At 36.8% G+C, this 13,408-nt stretch overlaps 1 protein-coding gene and 3 long non-coding RNA genes across 4 annotated transcripts in view; all 4 read left to right on the forward strand.

The window, feature by feature from the left end:
* Positions 1-932: 932 nt before the first annotated feature.
* LOC141903178 (uncharacterized) lies at positions 933-1,563 on the forward strand. Its single transcript, XR_012619055.1, has 4 exons — positions 933-992; positions 1,079-1,151; positions 1,259-1,336; positions 1,498-1,563. It is a non-coding gene; the product is annotated as an uncharacterized LOC141903178 (long non-coding RNA).
* A 405-nt stretch (positions 1,564-1,968) lies between these two features.
* On the forward strand, positions 1,969-2,338 carry LOC141904674 (uncharacterized). The gene is made up of 3 exons (XR_012619173.1): positions 1,969-2,049; positions 2,135-2,210; positions 2,286-2,338. It is a non-coding gene; the product is annotated as an uncharacterized LOC141904674 (long non-coding RNA).
* A 790-nt stretch (positions 2,339-3,128) lies between these two features.
* On the forward strand, positions 3,129-3,822 carry LOC141904673 (uncharacterized). Its single transcript, XR_012619172.1, has 3 exons — positions 3,129-3,201; positions 3,423-3,499; positions 3,593-3,822. It is a non-coding gene; the product is annotated as an uncharacterized LOC141904673 (long non-coding RNA).
* Positions 3,823-6,946: 3,124 nt separating this feature from the next.
* The window catches only part of LOC141904468 (DNA-dependent protein kinase catalytic subunit-like), a 28,607-nt gene continuing 22,145 nt past the window's right edge, over positions 6,947-13,408 (forward strand). Inside the window, exons 1-20 of the mRNA XM_074793057.1 lie at positions 6,947-7,091; positions 7,429-7,505; positions 7,673-7,765; positions 7,985-8,056; positions 8,166-8,274; positions 8,358-8,470; positions 8,563-8,659; positions 8,742-8,893; positions 9,361-9,453; positions 9,530-9,589; positions 9,678-9,773; positions 9,868-10,035; positions 10,652-10,762; positions 10,894-11,100; positions 11,591-11,835; positions 12,221-12,304; positions 12,393-12,468; positions 12,557-12,691; positions 12,882-13,001; positions 13,080-13,322. Coding sequence (XP_074649158.1) covers positions 6,947-7,091; positions 7,429-7,505; positions 7,673-7,765; positions 7,985-8,056; positions 8,166-8,274; positions 8,358-8,470; positions 8,563-8,659; positions 8,742-8,893; positions 9,361-9,453; positions 9,530-9,589; positions 9,678-9,773; positions 9,868-10,035; positions 10,652-10,762; positions 10,894-11,100; positions 11,591-11,835; positions 12,221-12,304; positions 12,393-12,468; positions 12,557-12,691; positions 12,882-13,001; positions 13,080-13,322 — 2,496 coding nt within the window. The remainder of the gene's footprint in view (positions 7,092-7,428; positions 7,506-7,672; positions 7,766-7,984; positions 8,057-8,165; positions 8,275-8,357; positions 8,471-8,562; positions 8,660-8,741; positions 8,894-9,360; positions 9,454-9,529; positions 9,590-9,677; positions 9,774-9,867; positions 10,036-10,651; positions 10,763-10,893; positions 11,101-11,590; positions 11,836-12,220; positions 12,305-12,392; positions 12,469-12,556; positions 12,692-12,881; positions 13,002-13,079; positions 13,323-13,408) is intronic.

Genomic DNA, 13,408 nt, shown 5'->3' on the forward strand with positions numbered 1-13,408 from the left:
TATGGAGGTTTTGGCACCCAACAATCAACCTCAAATATCGCTGGTTTATAAACATTGACGAAAATGGTAAGTCTTTGATTTGGTGTGAAATGAAAATGGTATGTCTTTGATTTGGTGTGAAACTGCTCTTATTTCATAACAATTTTACTGACAATTTCTAACATTTGTTTTAGGAGCTGAAATAAGTGGAACCCTTGACAATCTGTGAAAGATGGATATCACTTTGGATTCTCAAAACAAATACGGTACCGGTAAATATCTCTACAGATTCTAGTCTCTGTTTGACTAAATTAAAAAACTCATTTCCTGATTACATATAGAAGCTACATTAATCACTGAAGGCGAATATTTTCAATCACTTCTATTCTGGTTAAAGGTCTAATCATCAAAATTATACAACTTTTGTATTCTAGGGCCCAAAGTAAAGCTGAACTTGTAGTAAAACATTGCGCTCTAAAAAGCAAACAAATCAGTAGTGGTGAGTTTTACCAGTATATCGATTTATTGCAGTAATTTGTTGTGATCTTTAGATCAAATACTAAATCAAGTCCAGAAAATGATGTGTTTTTGATTGGTCAATTTTGGCAGGTATCAACGCTTTACTAGAGGACGCAGTCTAAAGCTATCATCAAACCTCTCACAAATCTGCATATACTCGACACATTGTGATAAAGTACTCATTAACCTGGTAGGTTTTCAGAATGAAATAAATGCAATAGAATTTACTATTTTAACAGGCTCATTTAAAAGTTAAGTAAAAAGTATTAATGAATTTCTCACAGTCTCTGTTATTGTATTTCTCACGGTCTCTGTTATTGTATTTCTCACAGTCTCTGTTATTGTTTTACTCTCATTTACAGGATGAGAGTACACACTGCAGCAGCAGACCAGCAGCAACAGCACCTCCAGCAGCGGCGGCGGCGGCAGCACCAGCAGGTTATCTGTTTATGTTTTTAGCATTCAATCTCTCAAAGATCACTGCTTAGTTTAAAGTGAGTCTGCAATTGTTAAAACTCATTTATGTCCTGATCAACATTGGAGTTATCAAGACTTTTATGTTTTCCCATACAATTTTCAGTGAACTATGGAAGTTATGGCACACCCAACAATAAACCTCAAATAATGCTGGCTTAAAAACATTGACGAAAATGGTAAGTCTTTGATTTGGTGTGAAATGAAAATGGTATGTCTTTGATTTGGTGTGAAACTGCTCTTATTTCATAAAAATTTTACTGACAATTTCTAACATTTGTTTTAGGAGCTGAAATAAGTGGAACCCTTGACAATCTGTGAAAGATGGATATCACTTTGGATTCTCAAAACAAATACGGTACCGGTAAATATCTCTACAGATTCTAGTCTCTGTTTGACTAAATTAAAAAACTCATTTCCTGATTACATATAGAAGCTACATTAATCAGTGAAGGCGAATATTTTCAATCACTTCTATTCTGGTTAAAGTTCAAATCATCAAATTATACAACTTTTGTATACTAGGGCCCAAAGTAAAGCTGAACTTGTAGTAAACATTGCGCTCTAAAAAGCAAACAAATCAGTAGTGGTGAGTTTTACCAGTATATCGATTTATTGCAGTAATTTGTGGTGATCTTTAGATCAAATACTAAATCAAGTCCAGAAAATGATGTGTTTTTGATTGGTCAATGTTGGCAGGTATCAACGCTTTACTAGAGGACGCAGTCTAAAGCTACCATCAAACCTCTCACAAATCTGCATATACTCGACACATTGTGATAAAGTACTCATTAACCTGGTAGGTTTTCAGAATGAAATAAATGCAATAGAATTTACTATTTTAACAGGCTCATTTAAAAGTTAAGTAAAAAAGTATTAATGAATTTCTCACGGTCTCTGTTATTGTATTTCTCACAGTCTCTGTTATTGTTTTACTCTCATTTACAGGATGAGAGTACACACTGCAGCAGCAGACCAGCAACAACAGCACCTCCAGCAGCGGCGGCGGCAGCACCAGCAGGTTATATGTTTATGTTTCCAGCATTCAATCACTCAAAGATCACTGCTAAGTTTAAAGTGAGTTTGCAATTGTTAAAACTCATTTATGTCCTCATCATCATTGGAGTTATCAAGGTTTTTATGTTTTCCATTCAATTTTCAGTGAACAGAGCTATGGAAGTTATGGCACCCAACAATCAACCTCAAATATCGCTGGTTTATAAACATTGACGAAAATGGTAAGTCTTTGATTTGGTGTGAAACTGCTCTTATTTCATAACAATTTTACTGACAATTTCTAACATTTGTTTTAGGAGCTGAAATGAACCCTTGACAATCTGTGAACAGTAAACATTGGGAATTCACTTGACAATCTGTGAAAGATGGATATCACTTTGGATTCTCAAAACAAATACGGTACCGGTAAATATCTCTACAGATTCTAGTCTCTGTTTGACTAAATTAAAAAACTCATTTCCTGATTACATATAGAAGCTACATTAATCAGTGAAGGCGAATATTTTCAATCACTTCTATTCTGGTTTAAGTTCAAAACATCAAAATATACAACTTTTGTATTCTAGGGCCCAAAGTAAAGCTGAACTTGTAGTAAACATTTTGCTCCAAAAATCAAACATTTCAGAAGTGGTGAGTTTTACCAGTATATCGATTTATTGCAGTAATTTGTGGTGATCTTTAGATCAAATCCTAAATCAAGTCCAGAAAATGATGTGTTTTTGATTGGTCAATGTTGGCAGGTATCAACGCTTTACTAGAGGACGCAGTCTAAAGCTACCATCAAACCTCTCACAAATCTGCATATACTCAACACATTGTGATAAAGTACTCATTAACCTGGTAGGTTTTCTGTCAATCAAACACAAACAAGTTGCAGTTTCTATTCATTTCATTGATTATTTTCTGGCATAATTTTCTCCTTCCAGAATGCAATACACCCAACACCAATTGGAGCTGGAGAAATTAAAAATATTCACCTTCAAATAGTGAAGAAACTCTAGTTGTTGCTGAAGCTGCTATTGTTTGAATAAACTAAGTAATTTTCTCTATACCTGGTTCTAGCTTGGTATAAAACTTAACAGTTCAATGATTTATATATATTTATTTTCTCAGAAAATTGTCAGTTCTCGTTTCGTAATGACTCTTGGAAGTGAAATCCTGCTAGATGGCACTGAACTAATATAATCCGATGCAACTTCAAGTTTAGAAATGGTGAGTTTTTCATCACTCCACTTTGCTCTAATTTGATAATATTCGACCATTCTGTACAGAATTTTTATGTATGATTCTCCAGAAAGAAGTGTGGTTGCTGCTGATGATGCTGATGATGCTGCTGATGCCGATTTTCTAATAGAATTTAGCACCAATATCTGACTGCTATAATTTTCTAAATACGTTGCTAATTCTTTTCATATCGTAATGATTTATTGCAGCATGAAATTTGTCTGATAGAACAATTGGAAAATGATCAAAGATTGAATAATGGTGTTAAATTATCTAGAATTATAAGGTAATTATAAATTCTAGATTACAAAATATTTCGTGAAAACAATTCCCACTTGACTGTAAATTCAATCGAATTCAGTTTTCTCTCTTTTTCTAGGACGAAGTGGGGACCTGATATTCAATTTGACAAGGACAGGGACCAGCCATCTACCTGAAGATTGATATGCTGCTACTCATTTCTGGGATCTGCAATTGTAAAGTTTAAAGTCAAATATGTTACCGGTATTATATTGTGCTGGCCAGCATGGGCAGGTGACTGTTTGTGATAGTTTCATAGACTGCGTATCACAATCCATAAAACAATGGAGTCATCCCCTGATTCGTCTCTCAAAGCTGTTCTCATTTTTGCTAATAGAATAATAGCCTGACTCGGGCGTAGAATATATGTGATTATAACCCCGCTATATGCAAATTTAAAAGATTAAAGGCGTAATTTATTTATCAAGAATCAGAATCAAGATAATAAAAGTAAATGAAGAAATAACTAGAACAACCTATGCACAAAATAACAAAACCTCTCAACCTAAGCACTTAACACCCTCTAGCTTTACTTTTCTCAATTAACTTGTTTTTCCCTCTCGATTTTTTAAATGTTCTAGTTATTTCTTCAAACTTGACGAGAGACCCTTTTAAATTTGTGTAAAGTGGGTTTTGATTTTTACTGAAAATTAATCTAATTTTAGATTAAATATAGCTGCAAAGCAGTGCTAATGGGTTTTCTGCCTCGCCAATTGAGGGAATTGAGAAAACCTTAATGATGGGCTTTCTGAGATGGATCAAGGGCATGAGATAATTTACGCAGTCCATGTAACTACATTAGTTAATTTGTATGATTTGTAACTTGTATGATATTGTAAATGGACATTTTTTGTATGACTGTATAGACCCACAATCAATGAAACCAAAATGTTGAAATATCGGCAGGTTTACTTTATTATGGGACTACATGTATAATATTTCGTGCGAACTGACATTACTGTTCTATTTGAAATAAAGATGAATTTTCTGTGTTGTTCTAGTTATGATTACTGACGCCAGCAGTTTCACACACTCAGCGCGTCACATCTCATCATTGTTCAGTTTCATGAAGTTTTATGAAATTAAGCTGAGGGTCCATTCGACATGGAATTGTTGAATTGCAGTTGACCCTACGTTACGGTTATGTGAAACGGACCACGTAGACCCGGTTCATGAACATAGTTTAACTGAACTGAACTGAAGTTACCGTACTCGCCATTTAAAGTGTGTGAAACTGCAAAGGGGTCATTCATTTATTACGTACGCATTAGGGGAGGGGGTCAGTGCAATTGCGTACTGTAATGCTTAATGTATATGGAAAAAAATGGCCCATTTTGCGTACAGAGGGGGAGGGGGTTGGAAATTTCAAATTTTATGCGTACGTAATAAATGAATGATCTCAAACCGATTGAACCCTTTGAAAAACTGAGATAATGTAGAAATTAATATACGCCTTTTTTGAGACATGTAGATCAGGATTTATACCCTGGCATGCAGTTATCATTCTTACCCTGGCATGCGATGATTCATTGATTCTCGCCCTCTTCAATACGATGCTTATAGTCAACCCCTGATTTATATAATAATATACCGCCAGGTTTTCTTAGTGTATATCTCGAGACATACATGGTAAAACATCCCCCCCCCCACCCAAATATACAGCCACACTCTGGTACTAAAATCATTTGATCTTCATGGTGTTTGGTCTAATCATGGCTCCAACCACCCCCAATAAAATTATCAAGCTGCTCCAGTCTAAAATGCATCTTTTATTCTTCGTCGTGGCTATTTCAAATCAACGACAGTAATTCCAACCCCAAATTAAGAACTTATAAACGCTTTGAACTAGAAAAATACATGTATATAGTTTCGAACTCTTTCCTTGAAAGACGCGAATTTTCCAAACTGCGTCTCGGTTCCCATACGCTTAGAATCTAGACGGGGCGTCAGGCCATTTTTAATGGCCAATGAAAGATTTCGCCTCCACTGTACTGATAATAAAGTCGTTGAGGACGAATCTCACTTTTTACTGTTTTGTGTTTAAGTTCGTCCTGCACCATTTTGGGCGGTATGGGTTGACTGTATATAAATACTTTCTCAAAAGGTGGTGCGTTACTTCTGAAAACAACTATTAGACGTCATTTACGTTTTGAATTTAAATGTCTTCCTAAAATAAATGAGCAATTAACATTTTTTAATAGAATGCGGAATAAATAGACAAATCTTATTGGTCTTTCGTTCGTTATTTAAACATTTTTTCGAAAAAAGCTAGAATATGCGGGGATCGAAACCGAGGCACCCTGCTCTTCCTCTATTCTGCATCAGGACCACCAGTAGTTTTCTACGTTTGAACCTGGCACATCGCCTAGTTTATCAATGATGCTATGATCGCCATCTATTGGAATTTGACCGAACCGACTAGATAGCTCTTATTTGTCTCACTGACGTTTCTTCACTGTGCTGAAATCACACTCGCCATCTGGTGGATATAGCCATCATTAAACTGTAGTAGCATAGAAATCCACCAGATGGCGAGTGTGATTTCTGCACATTGAAGAAGAGTCAGTGAGACAAATAAGAGCTGTCTAGTCGGTTCAGCCATATTCCAATAGATGGCGATCACGTTAGAAATCTTGATATCCAAGCCGTCGGGCACCCCTCTATATCTTCAGGAAATGGAAGCATGACAACTAAGGTTATTTATGTTTTAAATTTTAATGTTGCTGTTTTGCGTGCGTTATTTAAACATTTTTCGAAAAACAAGCCAGAATAGGGATCGAACCCGGGCACCCCTGTTATCCTCTATTCACCGTTAGGGACACACTCTGAATCAGTGTCATTTATTACCGGGTTTGAGCAGCGTCGTCGTAGAGGGTATTTGGCTCGGATATTCATAGTCATCCATTAAAGTACTCTGGAATATTATGTCTAAGTCGAAACTTGGTGAATCTAGGGGTTACACTTCCCCGGTGAAACAAACGCACAGTCGAAACGTGAAAAAGAGTCCCATTTTGATTCGATTTAAATTTTAATAAACAGGGCCAGAAACTAAACGCAAATAAAAAAAATTGATATTGTATAATAAAAAGTAGTTTAAACAAATTACGTAATACGTGTAAACTTACAGTAGTTTTATAGGAAAATATTACGATCTATGTCGTACTACAAGGTCTAGCTGGACTGAAGAAATTACCAGAATTTCTGTTATGAAATTCCGATGTATTTGTCTTATTTGTCATATTTTGTCTAATTCCTAGCACTCTTTAGTCATACGGACTTCGAATAATTGCCGTTAATGAATTGTGATCATTTATTCTGGATAGTCACAGTTGGTTAGCTCCGGTTGGTTGCACCCACTATGCGGATAGTCAACCCAGGCAAGCGAGGACGAAAGTGAACACAATTTGGTCAATGTTCCAAACACTGCTGCGCGATGGCGGCGAATTTGCAAAATCAAATTCAGCAGCTCCACAGCGCCGTAACGAGTGGCAGCTTAGGCAACAATGCTGATGTCATTCATAGTATCATCGGTGATCTGGGGCACACGTGTTTACAAGATATTAATCATAAAGAAATCGGTAAAACACCCGAGAAACCCCATCGATCAATTAAAATCCAAATTAAAACTATATTCCTCCAAATAAACTGTCCCATGACGCCGGGTCACTATAAAAAAACGAACTACGCTCACGCTATTCCGATCAGATGTGGTTAAAACCTTAATATCCTATAGAAAGACTCCCTGAACATAGACACTTTTATACGTCCAACCACAAATACTGACAATACTGTAGAGTTTCAAACAACTGTCCTGTCTACAATTCTAAATCTTATTATAGTAACGTTCCCCAACCATTTGAGATGTAATATCGCACGAAATGCAGGATTAATCATGGAAATATCCTGTTTTTGCAGATTTTGCCTGCTCCTTACTGTTTGCTAAAGACAATGGGCTGCTGTCCTCTATCAGAAAAGTTGCATTATTGGACCAGGTATCTTCGCCAAAGATGAAATTATTTGTCCCCGCCCATTCTTTCATGCCTGTGATGATAGAATGATTAGGGGTTATTTCAGTTTGTGTTTCATTAATCTAATCATCCATAATATCTACTGACAGAATTCCATAAAATAGACCCTGTCCTCTATGTTTGTTTTTCAGTTTCTTGATGCCAAACATTTGACATTGGAAATATTGCATTCCTTTATAAACAAAGTGGAAAAGAAGATTCTGCCATATGCAGTAGACATAAAGGTATACTTGCTTACTTACTGACTGACTCTACTCCTGTTGGAAAACGCCCTTTTTCTTTCGTGAGGTAGTCAAAATTGGACTCTGGACCTGCCTCTCTTGACTCAGAGAAACCTTTTTCTTAACGTATCAATCATCTGTTAAGCTGGTTCTGTGAAATAATTGACGCTGAATTCATACCATGTACAATGTTTCTAATGCAACAAGTATAATGTATTGTAGGATGCGTGTTTATCGCTATTCAGGGACCGCGCGTCTAAAGTGAAGAATGCTGTATTTCCAGTCCTGATCAGGGTAATTTACGATCTCTTCATTCGGTGATATATTCATAGAAAACCAATTGAGATGATCATTAACTGAAGACAGAAGTATATTGAGGCGTGTTTGTCGTTGATTTTCTTAGCTTTTAGAATTGACCGCCGGATCAAATATCGGTAAAGAATTAGATATTGCGAAACTGGTTGAGAAGTTTTTCATGGAGCTTAGTGGTAAGACCAAACATACATCAACAGGTAGGTATTGTAATGACGGTACATGTTGTCTAGTCCGGTAATATTATGATATTTCAATGTTTAGATCACTCTTTATTTTCCAGTGAAAATGGGTATTTTCGCTTTGCTCGGAATGTTTGCTCAAGTCTTTCCAGAAGACATGATCAACTATCACGAAAAACTATTAGAGATCTACATGAGAGCTCTTAAAACTGAGGTACCGCATGAACGACTACTTCTGAAAAATGTTATCAGTAGTGTTTATGTAGAATAAATCTATGAGATGAAATCTACCTGATCCAATTTCAGATGACTTCATCCAAGAAACCGGACATGCCGATCATAACTGGTTGTTTTCGAGGTTTAACATCATTACTAGTAAACTTCACGCAGTCAGTCGATGAAGGTAAAGTCTTGATCAATCAGCGAATTATGTATCTCGATCTTTCGTAGTTCCCTAGTCCATCTTTTTAAATCCGTTTGTTTAGGGTCGAAATATTCGTATGATATTTTCAACTATACTCGTAAAGCTATCAACCCACAAATACAGATTACGAAATACGACGTCATACGAGCTGGTTTAACATTGTTTTCAATGCACGGAGCGCAGTTTAATACTTACATGATCGACAGTTACGAGGTACAGTTTACAGCATTCGAATCTGTATTGAAATATCTGTCCGGATTCTTATTAATCTGACATTAAACGAATATTGGTTTCATTTTATAAGATGTTCAGGTTCTAGTTGCACAGCAGGGGTGGATTCAGAGCTATATATTAAGAAAGATTTGTCACATCCCAAAAGGGCACTTCGAGGACAATAGGCAATATCGTGTGTAAGGCTACTCCCACGCTGAGGGGCTGATTTTGAAGAACGTATCACAGCCTAAAAAGCACACTAAGGCAATATTAGGGACACTACCATACTGAAATACATCGATTATCTCTGTTGGCAAAATAGGAAAGGGCACTAAAATTTGATGGACTTTTACAAGGTCTCAAGGCTCAAAATTGATTTGAAGGAAACAAATAATCTTAGGATATAGCTGTTGTGCAAGCGTTCTATGGTAGACGGTCGAATTTGAGGTGAATCTTTTTATTCTTAGGGTCTTTATGAACAGCTAACTTTCTGGGCGACTCACAATAACAGAGATGTGGCTCATGTAGGAATGAATGCGCTGGACTCATTTCTCAGACAGGTCAGATTCATTATATATACTACATATTAGTCAATTTGTACAGTACGGAATTAATTCTGGTTATCGGCATTTACAGATATCTGATATGTTGGTTTCACAAGCCGAGGAAGGCAAAAAAGACGGCGCAACATTCCAAGTTAGTTCGAGAATTATAGCGTGTGGCATTATTTGAGCATTTTGCTTCATAATCGTTTACTTCATTCGCGTAATTAATGATATTTCAGTTTTTCATTCAACAATTCTGTGATATAATGAAGAACAAAGATTCGAGCTCGAAAAAAGTATCGTTAGCAATCCGTGGATACGGCTATTTCGCGGCTGTAAGTAAGCCGGACAAAGTATCAACCCTTTCGCCCATCATCCATCGATTTAAGGAATAACTATATACTGTGATCTATTTTTGTTTTATTTCAGCCGTGCAAATTATTTCTCACAAACGACGACGTCAAATTCATGTTCACTGAGATGATTCAACGAAGTGAACAGTTGTTTTTTTCGCAGCCGGAAAATCTCGACGATAAAATCATAAATCTGCCCAGTTTTGTCGAAGCGCTCGCCTGTATCGTACGTCAACTAGATCAGGTACGTTCAGCTGAAGTCAATATTTCTTTTTGTCTGGGATCGAATTTTTTAAAATATTTCTCTTAATCTGTTGAACCCAAAAACGATGGTTTATACAGACTGCAGTTTCTCTGGTCGTGTTGAGACCGAATTGAGGTATGTGTTCAAGAGATTAAGAGAACTATCCCAAAAAATCAATTCCAGACAAAAAGTAGACTTCTGATTCTACATAAACACACAGCAAACTTGGCTCAAATTGAACCTGTTGAATATTTGTCTGACTTGAACATTTAGTTGGATGGTTATACTTAATGTATTGTATAGAGTCAGAAAAATATTTCAACGGGTAAGACAACTATTATTAAAACCTTGAAAGTTCCTTTTATACCGACTCGTGAATCTTGCCCTCTTTTGAGAAAAAATTAGCAGAGAAATCTCAGGGTATTCCGGAATAGAGGAAAGTGGTCCCCCATCCCTATTCAACAAATATTTTAGTTGAATGGTCATCGTAGTGGGGCGCTTTCAATTTGAACAGAATTTACTTTACCCGCAGAGGTTTTATTGCTAATTTTCTTTCACTTCAAGATTGAAACAAATGCTCGTTGTTGAATTGATTTTATTCACGTTTCCATTTCAGATGACTGAAACATTTTTGGCTTCGTTGGAAAAACTTGTCGTCATGCTCATCGAGTATTATCCGAAGTTTGGACAAAAATTAGGCTTCATATGCGTGAAAGCGATTCTCCAAGTAAGAAAATATTTTCTTAAGTGTAACATACAAATCATGTTTAATTTTTAGTGCCTTAGACTAGAGCATCACCCTGAAGTGAATACGGCCCTAAATCATTTATCTCAATGAAATTTACTCTTTTTTTTCAGGTACTGCTATCGTTATTTCCAAAGGGTGCGGCGTTTCGCAATCTGCTGAGTCGTGTCATCTACCAGGGTCTGATTCGTATATGCTCTCATCCGGTGGTGGCAAACACGGACAATCAACAAACTGAGGACGACGAACGCGAAAAGAAAATCTCGTACAAAGATTACGTGAATTTGTGGCTGAGTTTGCTCGATGTACAAAAACTGAAGGTACGTATGCCATGGCACACCAGATCCCGCGGAGCATTTTCCCAAAAGTTTGTTTCATGGGGTGAAACAGTGAATTACTAAAAAATTGGACAATTAACTGCATTATTAGCGCGGTATTCGTCTGATGGTTACTGTATGTAACTTATGAGCCAGATGCTCAGGATCCTTTTCCTCAACTAATTGGTTGAGCCTGGAGTCAAATTAGTTCATCTTCGATTAGTTAACTCTTGAGTCTCAATTCTTGATTCACTGCTTTGGAACTGGAACCAGTTTTAGGCCTAGTAAACGTGACATTAAAGTAACATTTACACCATCATCTCTCAGGCCATTAGTATTATTAGAATGTTTGAGTTTCACAATTGCTGGTAGAAAAAACTTAGCCATCACTAGGATTCAAACCCCTGATGAGACCTCTGGTTACCGGTAGATGTGTGTATGGTACCACTTACGAAAGTTGTTAAAATATGGGGTGCAAAATGTTATCTTGCAGGACAGCGGTCACGGACACGGAATGAACGCGACTTACAAGAAACAATTAGAGCAAGCCATTTACGACGAGACGATATCATCTGTTTCACGTATCTTGGACAAACTAGATTTGAATTCGAAGAAATCAGACCGAACTGCCACCGATGCTGAAAGCGATTCACCGGCCACATCGGACCCGATAAAAGATTTACAGGCGTCAAAACCGAAAGATTTTCAGATTTTCATCAATTTGGTGGATTTTTGCAGGTAAATTGATCTCATCAAGCTACTATTGAAACTGTAACTCATTTTCAATTAACTCATATAGACTCTAAATATGGATGGAAAGATTCTACTTGAAATGTAAGAAAAGACAATAGCAGTTGTTTAAATTATTGTTGTGGGTTTCTCTCTATGACCTACAGGAATAGATCAGCCAGAAAACTATGTATAAAAGAGTCACAATATGAAGTCTTAACAAGACAAAATCTGTTTCACTGAGATGTTTCGGACAGATTACTTCTATCCATCATCAGAGATTTATTTATTTTTGATCTTTATAGACTGCGACTATAGTCTCAATCGTTTTCAGCCGCGAAGACCGTGCGTTTATAGCTATTTTTCTCTTGATATATTTTCTCGTTTCCGACAGAGATGTTTTGCCAGTGCGTCATTACTACCATTTCTCTGTGTGGGTTTATAAATTCGGTCACCAGCTCATCGTGCACTCGACCAAGTAAGCGAAGACATTTTTTTCGGCAAAAGAATACTGACTGATGTTTGAAAAAGGGTGAAAAATTTTATATTGTTTTCACTGTTTCTAGATACCCGCTGGTTAGTGGCTTTTATAAATTGTTAGCCACTTGTCTGACGATATGCACAAAAATGCATTACTTCAAGGTAATCGATCATCGAAATATTTCTATTTATTTTCAATGTTAAGTTCAGTGGTTTCTGATTGTGAATAATCGCTCTTATTACGTAAAAGGGAGTGAATAAAACGACTGAAGAAGAGCGTTCTAACCTGATGGATACAGATGACAATGAAGATTGCAAAACAGGGCCGTCGAATTCAGCTGAAAAAGTCGCTGCTTTCGTTCTATTCAGTAAATTTGCGAAAGAGGTACGGCAAAATAGTTCTTTAAACAGACTTATCTATAGAAAGTTAGAAAATCTCAACAAGTTTATTGTGGCTTCATTAAGCTTATCAATTTTTGAATGTTAGTCTTTTCTCAATTAGTTATAGCTAGCTGTAACGTTGAAAAGTGAACTGTTGAATGTAATGATAGAATATGCACGAATGTATTTTATAGGTTTTGGCGCGAATGAAACAATACAAAGACGACCTTTTGGCGGCGTGTCTGTTGTACATACTGGCTTTACCTGTTGAAATAGTCTCCGTCGAGATCAGTCAAATAGTACCAGCTTTGGAGGTTCGTAAATGTAAATGGTATTTCCATTGTTTAAACGTCAGTCATAATGTATAATTCTATGCATTTTCTCGTTTCCAGACTGCGTTCGAAATCGGTTTAAGTTACCTGCCATTGGCTGCTGCCGGTTTAGACGCTTTAGAACGATGGTCCAATCGTCTGCCGTCTGCCGTTATGAAGCCGTACTACAAGTCGATTCTACCGCGCCTCGATTGTTACCTTTCGTCGCCGATGGACGACGATAAAGACGCCGTCACGATAATCGCCACGCCCATGTCGAAAAGAGGCAAGCGAAAAGTTCCGATTAAACTTCTAGAAAGCACCGTGAAGAAAAAAGGGCAAGCAACTCAACTAGTAAGTCTTCATTCACATTCAGAAATCAGTTCGAATGATTTTGTTGTAATCTTCTG

This window comes from Tubulanus polymorphus, chromosome 4, assembly GCF_964204645.1.
Source record: "Tubulanus polymorphus chromosome 4, tnTubPoly1.2, whole genome shotgun sequence".
In the NCBI taxonomy this organism is placed as follows: Eukaryota; Metazoa; Nemertea; class Palaeonemertea; order Tubulaniformes; family Tubulanidae; genus Tubulanus; species Tubulanus polymorphus.